The following is a 20904-nucleotide window of genomic DNA, read 5'->3' as shown; positions in this document are numbered from 1 at the left end:
ACCCACGATCCTTGCCCTCTACGTCTTCCGCTTTCAGCAACTTCCGCCCGAATCTTCGAAATCCAGAACACGACGCACACGACATTGATACAATATCCCCGTGCAGTTCGCGCCAGACTCACCTGACCTCACGTCTTTACATACCGAGGCTAGAGACGCCCTCTGCACGATGAACGTTGGGGCAGACCAGGCCCCGCAAACAAATGGCGGCGGTGGAGCGCAACACCGACAGTCCAACGGCAGCGGCGACTCCGACCTCTCACAGATATTAGAAGCGCTGCAGGCCATATACGCAACCTCGTCAACGAATGATACCCGCCGACAGGCAACCGAATACCTCGAGCAAGCGAAACGGCACCCGGAAGCGCCTTCACATGGCCACACGCTCGCACTCGACCGCTCGCAACCCGCGCCCCTCCGCTACTATGGCCTCACTATGCTGGAGCACTCGATAAAATACAGCTGGGAGGACTTCACAGAGGACCAAGGCACAGCGCTACGAGGCTATGCGATCGAGCTCGCCCAAAACGTGTCCGAAGACGATGCGGCATTCCTCAGGAACAAGGTCGCGCAGCTATGGACGGAAATTGCGAAGCGCAGTTGGGGCGCCGAGTGGCTGGATATGGATGAACTGCTGGTCTCGCTCTGGACAAGTTCTCTGCACCACCAGGCTGTCGTGCTGTACGTCCTGGAAACGCTTTCTGAGGAAGTCTTCAATCGCGAAGACCCTACCGCCGGCCTTCGAGGTAGCGACCTGGGTCGCGCCTGCGTCGAGATTTTCACACCGCTTGCCGTCATACAAGACCAGCTCCCTACACGCGAGAAGAGTCTGGATGTGCGGTGTGGAGACGAAGGATGGCTGAAGAGACTATGCGACAACTTGGGCTGGTGCTTGGGTCAGGACTACCAGAACCAGGAAGCTGTTAAGACAAGCGCTATCAAGTCTATGCAGGCCCTCAAGGCGGCCATGCCGTGGATCATGCCCAAGGCTATCGCTGCAACACAGGTCATCGAGGCCGTCTGCAAGGCGCTGGCTACCCCAGCCGTAGAGATGCAGATTGTATGTCGACTCTTTGCATCCACTCACATGGACAGCTGCTAACACGAACAGGCCGCCGTCGAGACCCTCCAAGCGATCTACAACCGAACCCACCTGCACGACGACGAGTTTGTGGAGCTTGTATGCCCCATGTTCACACCTGGCAGTGTTTCACTCCTGCGAGAAGTATACAACTGGACGCTCACGGATATGGATGTGAATGACATAGATGATCAGAAATACATGCTCTGCAAGAGGCTCTCAGAAGTAAGGCCCTTTCTTATCCTTCAGGCTTGTCACACCGTGCTAATGATGACAGTTGGCCAACAGCCTCGGACTATTCATCGAGCAAAAGCCCCAATCGATACCAGATGGCAGCGACCTAACCGGCATATTCGGTTTCCTATACGATATCATGCGCAACCCGAGTCTCGTCGTCTCCATACCTGTTCTCCATTGTTGGACCAAGCTGTTACGATCTAGCATCGTGCGAGACTCCGATGTCGTCAACTCCATGGTTGGCGGGCTACTTGAGACGTGCTGCGCCCGACTCATTCGATACGAATCGTTACCCGAAGATACCGAAGACGTTACGTTACAATTTCTCAACGAAGACATTGATACAGTACCGGAACGTCATGCTTTTCTAGGCAACTATCGGCGCTTCTGCGCAGACGTGATCGAAGTCCTGGTTCGCAAGACACCAGTAGAGGCAATGGCGCATATCCTTGCTCAGGCGACGAACATGCTCCAGAACCTGTACCATGATCAGCCTGCTTTCCAGCGCCAAAACTTCACAAAGAACTCTCCACAAGTCCTTCAGGTCGATGCGCAGGTCACTGTCATCGAAGCTGCACTCAAGGGGTACATGAAGTGGCAGCAAGGGCAAGGCGAAAACGCGCAAGATGATGAGCGGACGCAGAATACCCTGGAAGACTCGCTCGAGCAGTGGGGCAGGCAAATCCTGCAAGCGCATTTCGAAGATCCTGAAGTTGCGAGAAAGATAATATCTTTGATGGCAACTCTCTCAACAAAAGCCCTTGGCGACCGTCCAGGATTCGCTCTTACCTTCTTGGAGTATATGCTTACAGTACGGCTAGCCGATGACACGAATTATCCACAGTACTCCGATGCTGTGAAAGACCTCGAGCGCATATGCAGTCTTGAGATGCAGAAACTAGCGATGAAATTCGCTGACGACTTTATGAACGTCTATGAGCAACTAGAGGCCAAGGTCAATGAGATGATTAATGACCCTACGACTGACGAACGCCAACGTATGGCGTACTCCGCTTTCCTTTTCATCATCATACATAGATGTACAACATTAGAGCGCGCCACGCAAGAGGAGCGCATGAGACAGATGCTCAACCGTGTCAAGGATGCTTGGCGCAACGATGAGTTCACCCAGGCTATCTCTTCATTCCAGTCCTTCTGTGGCGTATTGGGAATGGGTCAATTGCCCGAGTTTCTATCTGCAAACAACTTCCGCGGCGTCCAGGACTGGTCTGACCAACAACTGCCTAGTGATGGCCAGGCGTTGCAGGCATCGATTCTTGACCGCTCTCAACAACTGCCACTACGACTTACTAAGACATTACTGGCAGCATCGACGGAAAAGCTTCGCGATGGCACTGCTGCGTACGAGACTGCTGCGCTACTCTGGGCAGAGGCCATACCAGTGCTGCTCCCAAACCTTCTCCAGCTCGTGAGCCATGCACAAGCATTCAACGATATCGACGCCAACTGGTCACACTTGCCAGTAGAACTACAGCAGGTTATTCGGAGAGTACTGACTGATCGGTTTTGGCAAGCGGGCATATCGACAGAGAGCCGAGACGACTTCTTTGCAAGAGTTAGTGGCTCCAAGTCGACGTTTGAGGGTTTTGCATCGACGGTACGAGGCACTGTAAGGCAGATTAGGGAGAGCTCGTACTACATTCTCTACTCGTTAACGCGATTTCGAGACTTCTTCTATGGGATAGAAGATCTGCCAGGCCCGTTGAGTCAAGCCCTGTTTGGCCACGCAGGCGCTCTGACTGCGCATCATCTATCTGTCTTACTAACCGTATCCACCCATCTCATTGAAGGTTGCCCAGCGCGTCTACGACCACATTTCCTGCCACCCATGATACAGGGGCTATTCAGAGAGCTGGATCGAAAAATCTCCGGAGAATGGAACGAGGTTGCCCGACAGGTGGCGGATTCGGGGCAGAACGACAACTTGACGGACGAGATGAAGACTGAGAGCATACTGCGACAGCTCACATATGCTGCGGTTTCGCTTGTCGCTGTCCTGCTCGATTCGAGACAGGGTAAGTCGTCTATTATTTATCGTGCTTGGTGGTGTTCCTTTCGCGACTTCTATCTGCGTGCGGGTATCGGTTCTAGTACCGAGTCTCCTAATCGTGTTTGATGACTAAAAGCTGACCTGGTCACAGAATTTGCCCGTCACGATGAACACAGTCGAAAAGAAGCCAACGCACCGCCCATGTGCGACTTCATTCTCTCAACGCCTGCCGTCCTCGAGCCTATCCTCCTCTTCTGCAACTCAACAATACGTTATCGCGATACTAGGTCCGTTGTCACCATGGTCCGCGTATTGCGCACCCTGCTCCCACGGTTCAAGGAGAAGTCGCCCATTCGGGACTACTTCTGCAATGACATCCTCAAATCGGCCATTACGTCCCTCCATGAGCCATACTTTGTGGACTGCCAGAAAGAGCTCGCCTCACTCATCGCCGGCATCATTCACCTGGACGAGGAGATACCGCGCTCGATCATCTTGTCTCTACCCGGCATGGGTGACCAGTATCGCGTCGACCGCCGTCTTGCAAAGCTCCGTGGAGCGAACAGGTCGGACGAACGTATGCAGCGCAGCATCGTACTGGATCTCATGAGTAGCATCAAGGGTGTCAGTATTCACGAGCAAGGCAAAATACAGAGATCGACGAAGACCAAGGCCAGGACTGTCATGATGGAGCAGTACATGAGTGTGGACCAACAGCCGACTATAGTCCGAGGTACCAGTCCCGGATTGGCAGGCGTGGCAGACATGTTCGGAGAGTCGTAAGCTTCCATGGGAAGCGGGCGTGTATGATTCTTGATGGTGAAAGGATTTGTGGTGGAACCAAAGGGCATCGGGTATGGTAGCATGGTCATGGGGCGAGTGGATCACCAAAGCATTCTAGGACGAAGGGAACGACATGGGACATCTGGTATGCGTAGCATTTTAAGGTTGGTGTTGGCCTGTTCTCGATGATAGCTTCGAGGAAGCATCACGTGCTTGGCAACAGTCTTCGCCGCAGTTTTACTCTATGCATCCTATAGGAGAAGCATGTATCGAGAAACACCTCACAATTCAGACGCATTGCGCTGACGCACGCTGATCCGTTACTGCATCTCGCGACAACTGAACGTACCCCGCATTGCCGATGACTTGACCCCGCCGCTGTACTACTGCGTGCTTGCCGTTCCTACCTATCTGCCCAAAATAGAAGCAACCCGCGAGTCAGCACTTGCCTCTTTCTCTGTTCGTTTCTCCGTCACAACCACTTCTCACTTTCTAATCCCTGCCATCGACGAGATGAGCGGCATACCTATCGTCGACTTTGGCGCGTTCCTGCACGGTAAAGCAGAGGACCAGGAGAAGATCGCCAAGGAGATCGACAATGCATTCCGTAGTATGGGCTTTGTCTACCTGAAGAACCATGGCGTGAGGAAGGAGCTGGTAGAGGAGTGCTTTGCTTGGTCAAAGAAATTCTTCGATCTACCGCTTGAGACCAAGATGCTGGCTCCGCATCCGCCGGGTGGCAGTCATCATCGTGGATACTCGGCGCCTGGAGTAGAGAAGGTTAGTCAAGGGGTTTATGATATTAATGAGCTGAACAAGCTGAGGGAGGTTAGTTGCATTCATCTTCGCTCTCCATGGTCTAAGCTAATGAGAGGCAGACGCCTGATTATAAAGAGTCCTTCGAGTCTGGCAACGTGAAAGATGAGGCTCAACCAAATATCTGGCTTCCAGAAGCTAAGCTTCCGGGCTTTCGCGCATTCATGGGGAAGTACTTTGTCGAGTGCGCCAGTCTAATCCACAGCATCCTCGACGCTCTCTCCATTGCTCTCAACGTTCCAGCACCAGGCCTCTCTCCGACCCATTCGCAGTCGCTCTTCCAACTACGGCTTCTTCACTACCCCTCCATCGACGCCGAACAGCTACACAACAATGAGCGCAGCAGGATCAACGCGCATTCCGACTTTGGCACGCTCACTTTGCTATTTCAGGACAACGTTGGAGGACTCGAAGTACAGGAACCTGCTAACCCAGGTACTTTCCGTGCTGCAGAGCACATCGAGGACACTGTGTTGGTCAACATCGGAGATCTCATGGCGAGATGGAGCAACGATCGTTGGACAAGCAGTGTGCATCGTGTTGGCTTACCTCCGGTCCTTCAAAAGGTCACTGAAGACGGCAAACGGAACGACAGGGAGATAGTAGTACCAGATCGCTACTCAATCCCTGTGTTCGCGACACCAAACATGGATACAGTTATCGATGCGTTGCCAGGTTGTTGGGATGAAGAGAAGCCGAAGAAGTACGAGCCTGTAACCGCGTGGGGATACGTACAGATGCGGATGGCTGCGTTGTATGAGTCGTGAATAGCGTGGGGTGATCGTTGCCTTTTGTGGGAGAGATGTGTCTTGGTAAACCCTCCTCCAGAGCGACCTGTCGCATGGTGACACGCCGCATGCGGGCCTTTTTACGCGACTGTCGTACAGGACTAGGCAGCAGAGCCGAATTCTCTCACATCCACAATGGTTGCAGTTTTGACTAAGCAGCACAGTACAATTACGTGCCTGTTATCAGCGGTCTGCTGTGGTTCAGATTCAAAGGTGAAAGGTAACCCCGCAACGCGCACGTGAGAACGCGTCTTGCCCAATCCCCTTAGCGCCATCCCCACTTCCCCAGTCAGCGAGCTCGCAGCGACCTGTAGCTTCCTGCCTCACATTGTCTACTCTTTTGCCTCAATTCGCGCGACTTCGGAGTGCCAATAAAGCTTATCACTCACACGTCTGGTGAGCCAGCCTTTCGAGGTAACACCGTCGTTCAAGATGGACATCTATATTCCGAAAGTAAGCTCACAGCAATACCTGAGCTAGTAACCGCTGGGCGCGAATAGGAAAGCAGTCGCTAACCAGATGCCGTAACATTAGGTTCCCAAAGACGCCAATCACGTCCTCCTACGTTACACCCTTCAGGACGCTCTCCACAGCGTTGACGTGTTCGCATTCGACGTTCGAAAGTTTTCCAGTCAACATAATGATTTCGCCATTCTCACTGTACCGAGCGTTAGCAGTGGGAATCGATTTCTGGATATACGCGGTAGTCAGGGCCGACGCCAGGCGCTGCAACCTCTTTATTTTGGGAATCAGCCGCTCGACTTTCGCCAGAGCAACAAGCGTCGGGAAGATCCGCTCCAACTCAAGTCACTCAGAGAGAAGCAAGAGATAGAAGAGGCCAAAAGATTCAAAAGTCCGGCGCCTATCGCGAAACTTCAGCGTCCGGGAGGGTCGACGTTGTCTTTTCGTACCCTGATGACAGGCGTTTGGGATTACGATCACCTTGGCAAGCTCGTCTTTGATCAGAAGCTCAAGGACAAAAGGCAAGGTTACATTACGTTCGGCAAGAATGCTTTAGTGGTAGGTATATCCTTCTACATCGAACATGTCAATGTTAGTACGGCTGCTTACCCACACAGATTTACCTCCGGGCAGAAACCGCCGAAGCCTTCAACTGGCATTGCAGAATTGATATTGATTATGCTACCATAGAGCACATTATTCCGTCTCGCGGCAACGGCCAACACGGAACGATAACATTCACCCTCAAGTCTCCACCGAAGTTCTACGACATTCAGTCGACCAATGACCTACACTTGTATGCCGGTGAGCAAGCACCGAACGACATCTCTGCCGCATTGTCGAGACTCGGCATCAAGCCGCCAAAATCAGTTCTTCGGCTACAGAGACTATGCAAGTTGAGTAACTCCCACAACATGAACTCCGCTTTGTGCATGGTCTACAAGATCGCCTTCTTCGACACCCGAAGCGTTGATCTCGCTTGGACCTTTGTTAAGCCCTTCTTCGCGGGACCTAACACAAAGTGGTTGAAGACCATGGAGCCCACCGCTTTGACGGGCAGTATTGAACACGAGTATGCGGTCGTCAACACGATGCTTAGCGACTACGGACCATCCTTTCCGCAGACCTTCACGTTCAATATCCGTTACCAATTGACAGCGCTCATGCTAGAGGGTACAATTGCCCCGTGGAAAATGAAGGAATTGATACCAGTAGTACAAAACGCTGTTGAGAAGCATGGTGCAGAACTCACCGCAAACGCAGTGCGTCTCCTTGGGAAGCGGATACCGACGCCTACACCGGGGGTTAAGGCGACAGATCTTACTGTAAACGCAATCAGTCGCCGAGGAAAGCGAATACCGACACCCGCACCAGCTGTTGAAGCGAAAAGCTTCATGATCAATACTATTAAGCGCATTCTTGATGAAAGCATCGAATGTTGTGAACGTCTTGAGGAACTTTCCCGGACTTGGGACGTCAAACAGAAGAAGCAAAATCACCTCGCCTTAACGTACAAGGCCACGGTCACGCCTACCGGTATGTAGACTTCCAATACTCCAATTTGCACAACTAAAGCCACATTTTAGGTATCCTGCTACGCGGCCCTGACTGGGTCGTCTCCAATCGTATATTGAGGAAGTACAACACCCACACCCAGTTCTTCATGCGCGTGTTCTTCGCAGACGAGGACGAGCTACCGGTATTCCATGACCCACGGGCATCGCAAGAGAGAGTCTACGAACGCTTTCGAGGCGTGCTTCGAACCGGTATTACGGTCGCCGGACATACATTTCAATTTCTCGGCTTTTCACATGCGTCACTCCGTACTCATGAAGCTTGGTTTATGGCTCCTTTCAAGAAAGATGGTATTGTCGTCTGTGCAAGAGATGTGTAAGTACGTACGATTTGCGTGTGGGACATATACTGACTTCATCAAGCATTCGCGATTTGGGTGACTTTTCCCAGATTCGTTGCGCTGCAAAATGCGCGGCGAGGATAGGGCAGGCGTTCTCCGGTAGAGTTCAATCCGGCACAAAATGTATGTGAGATGTGTGCTGACGTTGTACATCGACATCTAGATACAACATTCTCGGTGCCGATCCCGAAAACCGCCTATGTAAACGAAATGAAGGACGACGTCACGAGAAACGGCCGCACATTCAGTGACGGCTGCGGAACCTTGTCATTGAGCCTCTTTCAAAAAGTTTGGAACGCCTTCCAGCCGGACCGTAGAGCACTCAGGCCGACGGTGCTACAGATCCGGTTCAGAGGTGCGAAGGGCGTACTATCACTAGATACGACATTGCAAGGTGAGCAACTGCACGCCCGAAAGAGTATGACCAAATACGTCGCCAAAGAAGAGTGGAGGGATTTGGAAATCTGTGGAGCTGCCTACAAGCCTCTCAGAGTGTATCTGAACCACCAGTTCATCAAGATCCTTGAGGATTTACGTATACCTGTGGAAAACTTCATGGCGGTCCAGGATGAAGCTGTCACAGAACTGAAACTCATGACGGAGCATCCTCTGAATGCAGCCAGCCTTCTCGGTAAGTTCCGATTTTCTGGCACATGCTGTGCGGCCTGAAAGGATGTTTGGTTCCTCATACCCGGCGGCATCGCCATGAACTGTTTCCCGAACGTAGGGTCATATGTGCTAACAAGCCTGCTAGAATACTCCCACTCGGGTGATCTTGCGAGAGTCCCGTCACTGTTTCGGCGAATGAATGAGATGGGTCTATCATTCCACGCGGACAGCTTCCTCACCGACATCGTGGAAGTGGCAGCTATGTCAAGCCTGAGGGATATCAAATATCGCGCGCGTATTCCAATCAAGAACGGCTACCTCCTTTATGGCATCATGGACGAATGGAATGTTCTGAACGAGGGCGAGGTCTACATTCCGCTACAAGATTATGATACGAACGACAAATTGAAGAGAACCATACTCGTTGGCGAGCGAATAGTCATCACAAGAGCCCCTGCGCTACACCCAGGCGATATTCAGGTCGTCAAAGCAGTCGACGTTCCAGAAGGTTCGCCGCTCAGGGCACTGCACAACTGCGTCGTATTCTCACAGCAAGGTCCGCGGGATCTACCCTCGAAGCTAAGTGGCGGTGATCTCGACGGAGACCTTTTCCACATCATCCACGACACTCGATTGATCCCGAGAGGCGTTTATCAACCCGCCGACTACCCTTCCACACCGGCAAAGGATTTGGGGCGGCCGGTAACTGCCGACGATATCGTTGACTTCTTTATCGAATACATGAACATGGATCGATTGGGACAAATTTCGAACAAGCACAAGATCCGCGCTGATAAGGCTCCTGCTGGCACTCTGGATCGAGATTGCCTGCTTCTTGCCAAGCTCGCATCCGACGCCGTCGACTTTGGCAAATCCGGAATTCCTGCCAGCATGGCTCAGATACCTCCAGGTGGTGATCACATCCGCCCCGATTTCATGGCTCCAGGATCGAACCTTATCGTCAACGAATTGGGCGCAGCTGAGCTCGAAGAGCTCGAGGGCGACGACTTCGACGAGGTGAGTGTGCTGAACGCTGAGAAACCAAGAAGTTCATATTACACAAGCACAAAGATCCTAGGACTTCTGTATCGACGTATCGACGAAAAAACGTTCTTCGATAAGATGAAGAACGCCTACCGAACATCTCACCATCGCCGGGGTGATGAAACGTTGGTACAGAAGCTCAAGCGGTATGTCATCCGAGAGACCCGTGGAGTACAATGGGAACACCATTGGGATTTCGCCGAACAACTCCGTGAAGCGTACGAAGAGAACATGTTCGAAATTATGGACACACATCGTCCGTCTCGAGGCTCGCGTCTTACCGAGCTTGAGGTGTTTAGCGGTAACATCCTTGGCAAGAAAGATCGTGCACCATCTCGCTACGTCCGCGAGGCCAACCTCGAGGTTCAAGAACGTTTCAATCGCGATGTCAGCGACATGATCAAGAATATAGTAATGGGTGATGGAGACTGGGACGGCGATGCAGATTCGGAGGCGTTGCCGCGCTCCATTGCGTGTTTCATGGTCGCGCTGGAGACGGATGGTTGGGAGAACTACCGCACGTTGAGGAGCTGGAAGTACGTTGCTGCCGCGGTGTGCTTGGAGCAGTTGTGGAAGTACAACAACGGGTATTTGCGCCGACTTTGAGTAGTGGCGTAGTGCTACGTCTTGTACCGGCCTTCCAGCAGAGAGGTGCTCGGTTATCACGACTTCATGAACATACCGCGCAAAAGATGCGCTGAATATACGGTGGTACCATTAATTTGATGAGTCCAACGTGTGATGCGATGTGATGCAATGCATGGGTGAGGAGTTGCTGAGGACACCTTCAGGGAGTACTGTGCAGGCCCCTTGGGCGCAAACTACGCCCAAAGACCTAAGCGAATCAGCGTTTTGGCACACACAGAAGCGGTTAAAGGGGCCAATGTTTGCCTCTCGCGTTAGAAAAGTCAAAGAACACGCTTGAGCTCTACGATGCTTTTTATGGTTTCCGAACGTTTGTGTGCCCAGGTGTCGTCGCGTCGCATTCCAGCATGCCGCGCAGTCGCGTACGCGTTTTTGAAATTTCGCACCTCAGCCAACTGAAATTCCCAGCCATGCCAGTCCCATCCACGACCCTGCATCCCCGGACTGGCTGGCTGACTGATATCCGGTAAGCCCGGGTGCCATCACCACATGGCACCACGAGCCTACCCCGCATCCTGGCCCTTGGTGTTGGCCGCGTGATACTTGCTACCCAAGCCAAAACCCCCTCAAAACCATGATTTCAGAAAATATAGACGCATAATTTGAGCTTTCTCTCATCAAACACACATATCCATCTGCTTACGTCATGTGACGGTAACAGCAACATCTTCGATGGTCTAGTGGTCATGATTTCCGCTTGTCAAATGTTCACGAAGTGTTTACAAGCGCGGGAGACCGGGGTGTATGTGCTACCTATTCAGGAGTGTCTTCAGCTTTGACCTAATCATGCAAACAGTCGATTCCCCGTCGGAGAGCTTCTTAGCTACGCGCCTTTTTTTTTGGGAGAGGGGATGGAATGATAGGGGATAGGGTTGCGTGGCTTGGGTGACTTTTTGGGTAAAGATGCGGGGTTGGGCGATAGGGTGGTTGATCCCGATATCGTTAGGTTATGGTGATGCTACTACGCTTTTTGCATTGAGAGTACAGCTACAGCCTTATCTAAGACTTGTAAACGTACGACCTGAATGCAAATGCAGTGAAGACGACAAGAATAGAGTATTGTTTCCTAATCGGAGTGAACAGAATGTCCGCTCAGCTTGCTGGGAAACCTGCTCGGGCCATCTTCTTTCCTCGTTGAGCCTTCCGATTATGGTTCGCACTTGAACCCTTGTTGGCTTCCTTGCGTTGTCGTGATATTTGCGTACCTTTGTCGTCAGCAGGACCTGCGACGCTGGCACCACCTCTTCCACCACCTGGGCCACCACGTCCGCGCCCTCTACCTCTTCCTCTACCGCCGCCTCCTCTTCCACCGCGACCTCCTTGCCCATCACCACTCGCTTCGTCGCCAGACCCTGCAGGGCTATCGCGCCATGCTGTTGATTGAAGCTCTCGCTGCTGACCCTGGAGATTGGAAAACTTCGCTTCGAGCCGCCGCAGTGCGCGAGGATTGCGCCCCATCATGATGGCCCAGCCTTCGATTGCTTCATCGGTCATACCAGTCTCGCTCTTGAGGGCTGTTCGAGCTTTACCTCGCCTTGTCTCCGACTCACGACCGAACAGCTCAGGTGTCATGGTGTAAGCGCGGAATAGGGCTTCTTCATTCTTGTCACCCAAGTCGGCATCCTCGCCAGGTCCGTGCGCGGCAGTGTCGACAGATGCGCCGACGTCTTCTGCATCGTACGTATCATCCCGCTCGTCGTCATCCGAGTCGAAGGCTGCCAGCGCTGCCATGATCGCTGATTTGGCGGGTGCTTTGCTGCGGTCGGACAAGATCTTATCGGCAGTCGAATCCTGACCTCTGCGACCAATGTGGAATCGCGAAGTGTCAACTGCAAGTCTGTCGAATTCGTCGTCATCAAAGACGTTGCGCCGTTCTGGAAGGTGTTGGCTTGATCTAGGTGGTGGCATTGGCTGTGACGATGACGCTGGTGTGGGCCTAGCATGCGTTAGTATGTCTGACTGAGGCTGTGATGGCACAAGCTCAAGGGGAAACACTTACAGCTTCTCACTCCGATCAGCCTCAATAAGGTGTGGCGGTAACGATTCTTCCAAAAGATGTGCGGTAACCTGCTCGATGTCGTCGTTGTACTCATCCAGGCACTTAACAATGAAGCCTGCACCCAGGTCTGGAAAGAGATCCTGGATCTGGCTAATCATACTCATCCGGTGAACGTGTATCTCGCCGGTGAATGCTCCGTGCCCATAGCTATCTTGATCCGCTACTGCTTTGCCTTTGTCGACCTTTCGTCGAATCAACCTTTTCGGCCGAGCTAGACTAGACTGCCGAAATGCGCTCAATGATGCTGCAGTGTTCTTTACTCTTGTTGCTTCCGGAGTAGTAGCCTTTTCTCTTATCTTTTCCAGTAGCGGTGTGTTGGTGACGAGATCAGCAACCAACGTCTTCTTACCAGGCTCCTTCTTCTGATCTTGCTCCTCACTAGACTTCAGGCTGTACAGATGATCAGAGAGCAGCGAATAATTCGGTTTTGGACCTTCTAGCGCGGCTGTTAGACCAAGGTATGCAGTCGTAACTAGCTTCTTCTGCATCGATTGAGGAACTTGTGGGTATGCGGAAAGGAGAGAGTCGAGGAAGTCGGACCCTGTCAGCATGAAGATGCTGGCATCTGACGAGGCTCTGAGAAGAGGTGCGATCCGATCAAGGGTCTTTTCGGCCTCTTCCGGTCGCTTTGATTCCAAGTTCCGGATTAGGGACGTTTTCGCTGTCTGCAACGACTTCTCGATTGCCGCACCCTTTCGCTTCCATGACCCTTGCAAGAGCGTACGGAACTGCTCGCTCTTGGGATACGCATGACAGATGTCAGATAGTGTTGACCAGCTAAGTAAGGTAGTGGGTATGTCTTCTTTGGAAAGAATTCTGTGTAATAAAAAGAAAGTCTTCTTTCGTAACGACGCAACTTTAGCTGCTAGCTCATCGTCCAGGGCCAGTTCATGAAAGAAAGACAGGAGAAATTGCGTGAGAGAGCTCTCCTCTTTGGTCGCCTCCGAGAACTTTTGGTCCTCTAATCTCAGATAGAGCTCAGCTAGCGAAGCCCACGAATCCAGGTACAACTGCCATTCGTCGGGCAGTATGCTCTTTCTGACTTTTGCGTCTGGGAACGGCGCGAAGTGGGGTAGCGACATCTCTGTTGGTGATATTGTAAGACGAAATCCAGGGCCGAGCTCAGAGGGACGATGCACTGTGTAGGGAACGCGAGAAGTGTTTAAAAGGTTCAATTCCTGTTGTTTGTCTGCAGTCATGCAGTCATGATGGCTCATGGGCCCGCCTGCCGAGCGATCAAAAGGGAGCGATACCAGTTACGGCACTAGCGTCCGCAATCTTGGCGCGCATCGCCCACAGATCGAAAATGCGCGTCGCAAAGAACTTAACGACTCCGAACGCCGTCGCAAATTCTAACGCCACCCCAGTCATCACATTACCGCGATCAAGGATCCAGGTCGTGACTGGAATCTAACTCAGAACCTACAACAACACCACACTCCAATCCGACAAGATGTCTTACAACAAGGGCGAGAAGGACTTCGGCGAGGGCCCCAAGATCCACAAGGTACGTCGCCGTGTATTCGATGCGCACGAGGCTGTGTACTGACTGCGCGTTCAGATCCGCATCACACTCACCTCCCGCAACGTCAAGAGCCTCGAGAAGGTCTGCCAGGAGCTCATCGACCGTGCCAAGAACAAGGAGCTCCGCGTCAAGGGCCCCGTCCGTCTGCCCACCAAGCACTTGAAGATCACCACCCGTAAGACTCCTTGCGGTGAGGGTTCCAAGACCTGGGACACCTACGAGATGCGCATCCACAAGCGTAAGTGCATACCACTCCAGACAGTCGGTCGGACAGCAGCTAACTGCGGACTTAGGCCTCATCGACCTCCACGCTCCCACCGAGGTTGTCAAGCAGATCATCATCAACATCGAGGCCGGTGTCGAGGTTGAGGTTACCATCGCCGCATAAGGGCTTGGTCCGCACAAGGATTATAAAGGAGTGTCAACGGTCTGAACAGACGTGTGGCTATGAAACAACTCTCGAAGCTGGACGTACACGAAATGAAATGATTCAGACATGATTGCGCGTTGCATTGGGATGTGATTTCAACCGTGAGAGGCTACCCTGGGCTATAAATGACACCCGTCACAGTGAGCACTGTACATAGCAAAGAAAGCATGAGCTAGAGAGCCAGAAGACGCTTGTATGGTCGATCAATATGTGCCGACTGACAAGGGCCCACCGACAAGAGTTACGCCTTTCTCGTATGAGAGTCTCATCGTCCGCATGTTCTACAAATCATTTACGTATAAAACGTGTACCCGCCACTCTTTAGCTCAACCACGATATCCCAGCCTTCATCTGTGCCTTTCACAAGCCAGCACTCTCAGGAGGGCCGAGTAGAATTAGACCATCAAGAAGAATAACGCCGAGTGGTAAGTCGTCCCATCCCATCCTATCGCCCGCTTCGAAGTCTGCCACTATGGATAACAAAAAATATTAGAGCTCTGCTTGGGTCATTCGCGCTCAAATTGCACATATTAGACTCACATCTGCTAAACCAAAACGCGATTTGGTGTCGTGGATGTCTTAAACAACCTACTAAACCATGCTCTCTTGCCAGGTCATCTAAAGCGTCCTTCAGCTTCGGACTTCTCATGTTTACATGTACTCCGTCGCCTTGAGGAAAGGCGTCTGGCTTATACATGGCTAGCAAGGCGACCTGGCGGTCTTCCGAAGATGCGAGATAGGTGGGCCTGGCTTCTACAAAAGCTGGGTCGCAACCTTCGTAGAACCATATGTCCCAGTCGCGCATAATACTGTGACATGATTCTTTTAGGTTATGGTCGGTCACAGACATCTTGAACTTGGGTAGACACGTAAGAAGTGGGACACAGCAAGTGCGGGATATATAGTCGTCTGTAAGTTCACGATAGCACGGCGTGCGGTGAACGCATGACTAGGTAGACAAACATTCCCATAGAGTGCGTCAAGGAACTGGAGGTCAGTTGACCCAATATATAGACTTCACGTGAGCCTGTGGATAGATGAACCTATCGCAGTTGAGCTTTGATAAAACGCTTCTCGCCGTACAGCTCGACATGTGCTTCTCTACTTATCCCCAAAGCCGGCTCGGGGACAATACAAAAACGACAAAGGTTCGTTTGGTTACAACAATTGTGTAGTGCACAAGGAAAAGATGAGAGAGCAGGATAGCTGGAGACAGTCCGATAGTCTGCTGATGTTTTCATAGCTGGCAACAAACTATCAACGGCAACACTGATCGACCAAATATCCACCCCGCCCTAAGGTCCGCATGCCGACTACCTGTGACAAACAACCACCACTGTATAACACAGTTTGTAACTCTAGGAGTTTACCCTGAATTATTGGGAGTCGCGCCGGCAGTATTTCATACACCATTCACCATAATGAAATCAGTACCGCCCGGTGCATCATCCCATCCCAAATTCTCAGCAACGTGCGCGGTTGAATCGACTAAATGGAACAAAATGCGTTAGACTCATGTCTGGAATATGTAAGCCCAGACTCACATTTGGCAAACCAGAAGACCACTCTATGTCTCCAATCCTTCGCGGCACTGTCTGTGCCCAGTTCACTTGCTAGGCGTCTCAGAGCAGTGTAGAGGTCGTTATTGCGCATGTTCACGTCCTGGAACACTTCTTGCTGGGAAGGTTCCGCTGGCTTCCACATAGCTAACAAGGCTATCTCAAGTTCGCGGGAAGAGATAACGTTAGTCACTTTGTTGGCGATGCAGCAATCAGGGGCACTGTCGGGGAACCAGTCCTCCATTTCGTCCATGAGCTTTAAGCACGCTTCTTTGTGATACTGGTCGGGTGCTTGCATCTTGAAGGGCGGTGGAATTTGATAGAAGTATATATGGTACTGGGTACTGGAGTGGATAGTGTGATAGACTGATAAGTAGAGATGTGTGAGGAGCAGGAGAGAAGGCGCCGAATTTATAGTTTTGATCTATGAGTCTTCACTGACATGCTGTCATATAAAGTTATGACTATATGAGCATCCGCTTCAAGACGCTCCGAGCGACTGCACAAAGGTCTCCAACATGTAACCATGACTGGCTCATGAGTCCTCTTGGGCAGCTGAGGTTCACAGCTGGCTTCAGAGTCACCTGGGTTCTACAATCAATGACAGCTTCGAAGCTTCTACGAACCTTATGCGCGCCCTGAGCTTAGAATCTGGATAATGGTGTCAAATGGGGAAGATTTGTATCTAGAGACCTCGCCAAGAGCTGCACGAATGTCAACGGCGAATAGGTGCCGGGAGGATACGTAGGTACTTGTAAACGGTAGACTTTACCGATCAGTAAGCTGTGCCTTTGCACGGATAGTGCTATGGCTGTGCTTGAGCCACCGTGTAACGTTCTGTCGTGACGCACGTGCAAACATTCTTTGTTCAGCAAGTGCGTCATAACGTGGGTAGCGCCCACATTCCAGTCATTGCACATGCTTTTATTTCCTTATAGCAACTTCATTTTGCAGACTACAGCGTACTCTCGACTTCCAGCGAAATTTTCAAGTGGTAGCCTGTTAAACTTCAACGTCTTGAGTGTTGGTTTATCGTGATGCCATGAGAGACCCAGAGGCCCACATCACCCTGTGTACCTGCCTATCGCGGGTGTCATAGTAGACCCAGGAGGCTGTCGCATCGTTATACAATAGTAAGTCTCAACGATAAAAACAGGTTTGCAGACTTCAGCATCATCACCATATACAGACATCAAGACGTTGAGGTATCCAGGTGACTACCAAGACCTCACAAACATCACATATCAAAAGTAACCTGTAATTATAGAACCAGTTTTACTATCGTGTGCTACTTAGCTAGCTATGAACTTTGATGACCGTTTGTCATATCTCCGTGAATCCTTCCCATATTATAGTACATGCATCATGAAAAGAGTGAAAAGTGAAGAGAAACCATGAAGAACTACCAAATTCTCTTAACCGGTGCCATTGCCGTTGCCGTTGGTGTTGCCATTGCCGTTGGTGTTGACAGGGGTGTTGGTGGGGGCAGGGGGTGAGGTAGGGGGGTTTGCGGGAGGAACCGAGGGGAACACGCGACGCTCGATATAGCGGAAAGTGTTGTTCGGTCCGAGGGCGAAGAGGGGTTGAGGAGGGGTGTCAGACATGATGGCTAGACAGTCGAGAGACTTGTGCTAGTTTAGTGTTTTCGGTTTGAAAGTTGACGGATCAGGTGCGAGCCCTTGTGCCACCAGGTCTTGAGGCGGTCGATGATGCGGTGTTTGCGGTAGTCAACTGCTCTCATGCCCTCCGCGTCACGGAAGGTATGGCGGTTGGCGGTGGTAGATGACGTGAAAGCTTGAGCTTCACCGGCACGATCTTGGAGGAGTGAGGTGGTTGACTGCTTGGTCGACTCGGGCGAGGCGAGGTCTTGTGCGTTGGTCTTGCTTCGACCAGCTCGAGTGTTTGATTGGCTGTCAAGCGTAGCTTTGCGAGTTGACGAAAAGCGCTTGCGGAGTGAGAGCCTAGTCTTGCGTGTGGTGTCGTAGTGCTCGTCGTCAGAAGTGTCAGAGGCTGACAGGTGGTCGCGGAAGATGGCTGTAGGAGGTGACAGGGCAGAGGTGGGGTAGCGTTCACCGACTGCGTGTGGCTGGTCGCTGTTGCGGCCAAAGGTGCTGAAGCGGTGATGACGCGCGTGTGCGGTGCTATCGGCCGGTGATCCGAACGGGGAAGCTGTGGCTGTCTGCGCTGTCGAGAAGGAGCTTGTGGTAGACGCGTCAGAGAGTCTGTTGCGGAGGTGGGAAGGGCCTGGGTGAGGAGAGTGTCTCGCAGCAGCTGGACGAGGAAGGGAGATGTCAATAGCGGGGTTTGTTGACGTCGCCCAGGGATAATTCTTGTCTGAATTCCAGGGACGCGTCTCGGTTACTGTGGGCGTAGAAACAAACGACCTCAGAGACCTTCTTACGGAAAGAGCGGACTCCCCTGAGATGCGAAGCTCTTGAGGGCCGACGGTGTGAGAGCGCGGACGGAGAACAGCTGGTGATGGGACTCGCAGCTCTGAGAGCGGAGTCGTCTTGTTGTGTGTTGGTGTGCTCGGTGCGTCGTCGTCCTTGGGGGAGCTGCCTGTATTTGAGTCTGCCTCGCTAGCGCCGTTTACACCAACTCCATCGTCGGGGCGGCCTGGACTGCCACATCCCCTCTCCTTGCTTGTGATCTCATCATACAGATCGTCCTCGATAACAACCATGTGCGAGACGCCACGCATGGGGCGAAGTCGAGCAGACGAGCGCTTCTGCGTCGGATGGATCTCATGGATCTCCTCCAATGCGTGCTTCTCCATCTCCTCCTCAATCGGAAACTCGGCTGGCTCACCGCACTTGTAGTATTCTCTCAACGACGGGAAGATCTCCGAGAGGCGCTGGGTAAGCCCCCCGACAGAAGGTATAGTCAGCCGCTCAATCTCTGCCATGAGCTCCGGTGAACGAGCACGGTGCATCGCGAACAAGTTCAACACGGCGGTAGGCTGCATTGACAACCCTGAGCGCTCCGCTTCATTCAATTCGGCGAGAGAAAGGCGCAGGTCCGTGACATCACCGGCTGATGCAGGCCGCGGACTACCTCTGCTTACCCTCTGCGACGCATTGGGCACCTCTTCCATTGACCTTGAGTAGCGAAGGCCAAGGTCCTCGGTCAGACCATCGAACAGATTCATCCGACTAAACCGCATCGAAGGCAAACCGTGTGCCTGTCCGAGCGCGCTACCCACGTTGCTGCCAACAGCACTCCGACGATGCGATGCTGTAGACGACCTTCCCGAGAAGTTGATCGGTTCCTCTCCCGAAGCCCTGACCCCCGACGGCGCGCCGAACGGAAAGCGGTAACTCGAGCTCTTCAGATTGCTGGCACTCGTGTTGAGGCTCGAGTCCTCATGCGACTCCTCCTTCAGGTCAGGCAGATAACGTGCAGGGCCAGGATACCTATATCCGGATAATCTGAGGTCCGTCGTAGTATTCTCTTGGATGTTGGACAAAGGACCCGATCCCAAAGAATTCAAAACATTTCCAACACCGCTCAGAGGGCGTAGCGACACCTGCTGGAGGCCACCACCGTGGGAGGAAGGCCTATATCCATTCCAATCGAGGTGTGTCGTAGTCTGGCTGTCACGATGGCCAGGCTCTTGGGCTACCGGAAGTCCATCCGCGGAGTCTACACATGAGCCTGAGGAGGTGTCATGGATCGAGTACACAGAGGAGGGCTCCAAAATCGCAGGAACCGGGCTGTCGATTGGTTGCGCAACAGGAGCCGGGCTACTACCGGGCATCTTGGATGGGTTGCAAGCTTTCGGAGTGTCGAAGCTGATAGCTCGCGTCTTCGCAACAGGTACACCTTTTGGCCTGGTCGACGGTGCTTGCGGCGTCTTCTTTACCTCCATGGCGGGCGGCGGTGAGCTGGTCATCTCATTGAGACTGATGACGCCGTCCGTGTCTTGACTCGAACTGGAAGCAGATGGGACCGTCTCATCTGACTTCGGTAGCTCCTCTTGGTCAGTATACTTCCGAGACCTGGCAAAGCGCAACGGTAGTGGACGCATCAAAAACGAGACTGCGGCGTGCACACGTTGGGCCTCCTTGGAAGTGCTTGACTCTCGGGGCGGTACCGCTGGCCCCTGGTGCGTAGTGCCCAGCGTGGATGACGAACCAGATACCGATATCGAGCCTTGCTTCATGCTCTGCTTGGAGCTAGTCCGCAATTTGCTCGCTACGATAGAAAAGCTGGATTCTCGACGCGGTATAGGAGGCTGTTTGCGAAGCATAGCAGAAGAGGGCTTGGACAAGGGTGCCTCCACAACCGTCCTGCCCTGATTCAAGACCACCGTTCCTAGGTTGGACGTTTGGAGTCGAGGCGGAGCTGCGAAACTAGCACGGATAGGGTGCACACCAGTCGCAAAAGAGTGAGTGTCTGCTTCATTCGATACCGTATCTCGCTGCGGCGCAAAGTCAATGGCGGATGTGGAAGACGCTTTGATGTCTTCTTTCCCTGGCTCGGATGGTATCAAGCCTGAAGAGACATCTGGCAAATCGGTACAAGACTTGAAGGACAGCTCATCGGACGACCCTTGTGCGTGGCTACTTCTGGATCGAAGGGCAAGAGGCAGCGGCTTCATGTCATTTTCTGTTGAAGCATCTGTGTGCTCCTCATACCTGCTCTCGTTGGCCGTCTCGATTCGTACCAAAGCGTCGGTCTCGTTCTTATAATCAGATCCCTGGTATCCTGCAAGAACATCCGACATACCATCGCCGGTACTATTACCAGGACTGAGAGACATGTTCGTGGTAGCATGAATTTTGACACCGGGCTCGTTCTGGAAGCCACCGCTATTGGCCGTTGGTATGGAATGCTGGACCGCGAATTCAAGAGTGGACGAGTCGAGGATGCTGGATCCAGTCTGCGATAAGATACTGTGGCGGTTTTCTCCGCGGTCTGCCGAATGCAATACGGCCCCA

General features: G+C 52.5%; 5 protein-coding genes and 1 non-coding gene across 6 annotated transcripts; 5 read left to right on the top strand and 1 right to left on the bottom strand.

The window, feature by feature from the left end:
- Positions 1-169: 169 nt before the first annotated feature.
- On the top strand, positions 170-4112 carry J4E79_003170 (uncharacterized protein; the record flags this gene model as incomplete). The annotated part of the gene is made up of 4 exons (XM_049352065.1): positions 170-1060; positions 1112-1306; positions 1359-3354; positions 3481-4112. The coding sequence occupies 4 exons, from the start codon at positions 170-172 to the stop codon at positions 4110-4112; spliced, it is 3714 nt and encodes a 1237-aa protein (XP_049213536.1).
- Positions 4113-4625: 513 nt separating this feature from the next.
- J4E79_003169 (uncharacterized protein) lies at positions 4626-5695 on the top strand (the record flags this gene model as incomplete). Its single annotated transcript, XM_049352064.1, has 2 exons — positions 4626-4940; positions 4991-5695. The coding sequence occupies 2 exons, from the start codon at positions 4626-4628 to the stop codon at positions 5693-5695; spliced, it is 1020 nt and encodes a 339-aa protein (XP_049213535.1).
- Positions 5696-6148: 453 nt separating this feature from the next.
- On the top strand, positions 6149-10352 carry J4E79_003168 (uncharacterized protein; the record flags this gene model as incomplete). Its single annotated transcript, XM_049352063.1, has 6 exons — positions 6149-6169; positions 6470-6736; positions 6796-7714; positions 7765-7877; positions 8436-8724; positions 8848-10352. 6 exons carry the CDS (start codon positions 6149-6151, stop codon positions 10350-10352), a joined length of 3114 nt encoding a protein of 1037 aa, XP_049213534.1.
- Positions 10353-11057: 705 nt separating this feature from the next.
- J4E79_003167 lies at positions 11058-11206 on the top strand. The gene has a single exon. It is a non-coding gene; the product is annotated as a tRNA-Asp (tRNA).
- A 2697-nt stretch (positions 11207-13903) lies between these two features.
- Positions 13904-14363, top strand: RPS20 (40S ribosomal protein S20; the record flags this gene model as incomplete). The annotated part of the gene is made up of 3 exons (XM_049352062.1): positions 13904-13957; positions 14012-14213; positions 14269-14363. The coding sequence occupies 3 exons, from the start codon at positions 13904-13906 to the stop codon at positions 14361-14363; spliced, it is 351 nt and encodes a 116-aa protein (XP_049213533.1).
- Positions 14364-17379: 3016 nt separating this feature from the next.
- J4E79_003165 (uncharacterized protein) lies at positions 17380-20726 on the bottom strand (the record flags this gene model as incomplete). Its single annotated transcript, XM_049352061.1, has 2 exons — positions 17380-17573; positions 17627-20726. 2 exons carry the CDS (start codon positions 20724-20726, stop codon positions 17380-17382), a joined length of 3294 nt encoding a protein of 1097 aa, XP_049213532.1.
- Positions 20727-20904: the final 178 nt, after the last annotated feature.

Source organism: Alternaria viburni, assembly GCF_023758015.1.
Source record: "Alternaria viburni strain BMP 2772 chromosome Unknown scaffold_5, whole genome shotgun sequence".
Taxonomy (NCBI): domain Eukaryota; kingdom Fungi; phylum Ascomycota; class Dothideomycetes; order Pleosporales; family Pleosporaceae; genus Alternaria; species Alternaria viburni.
This window is presented reverse-complemented; position numbering and strand designations above follow the sequence as displayed.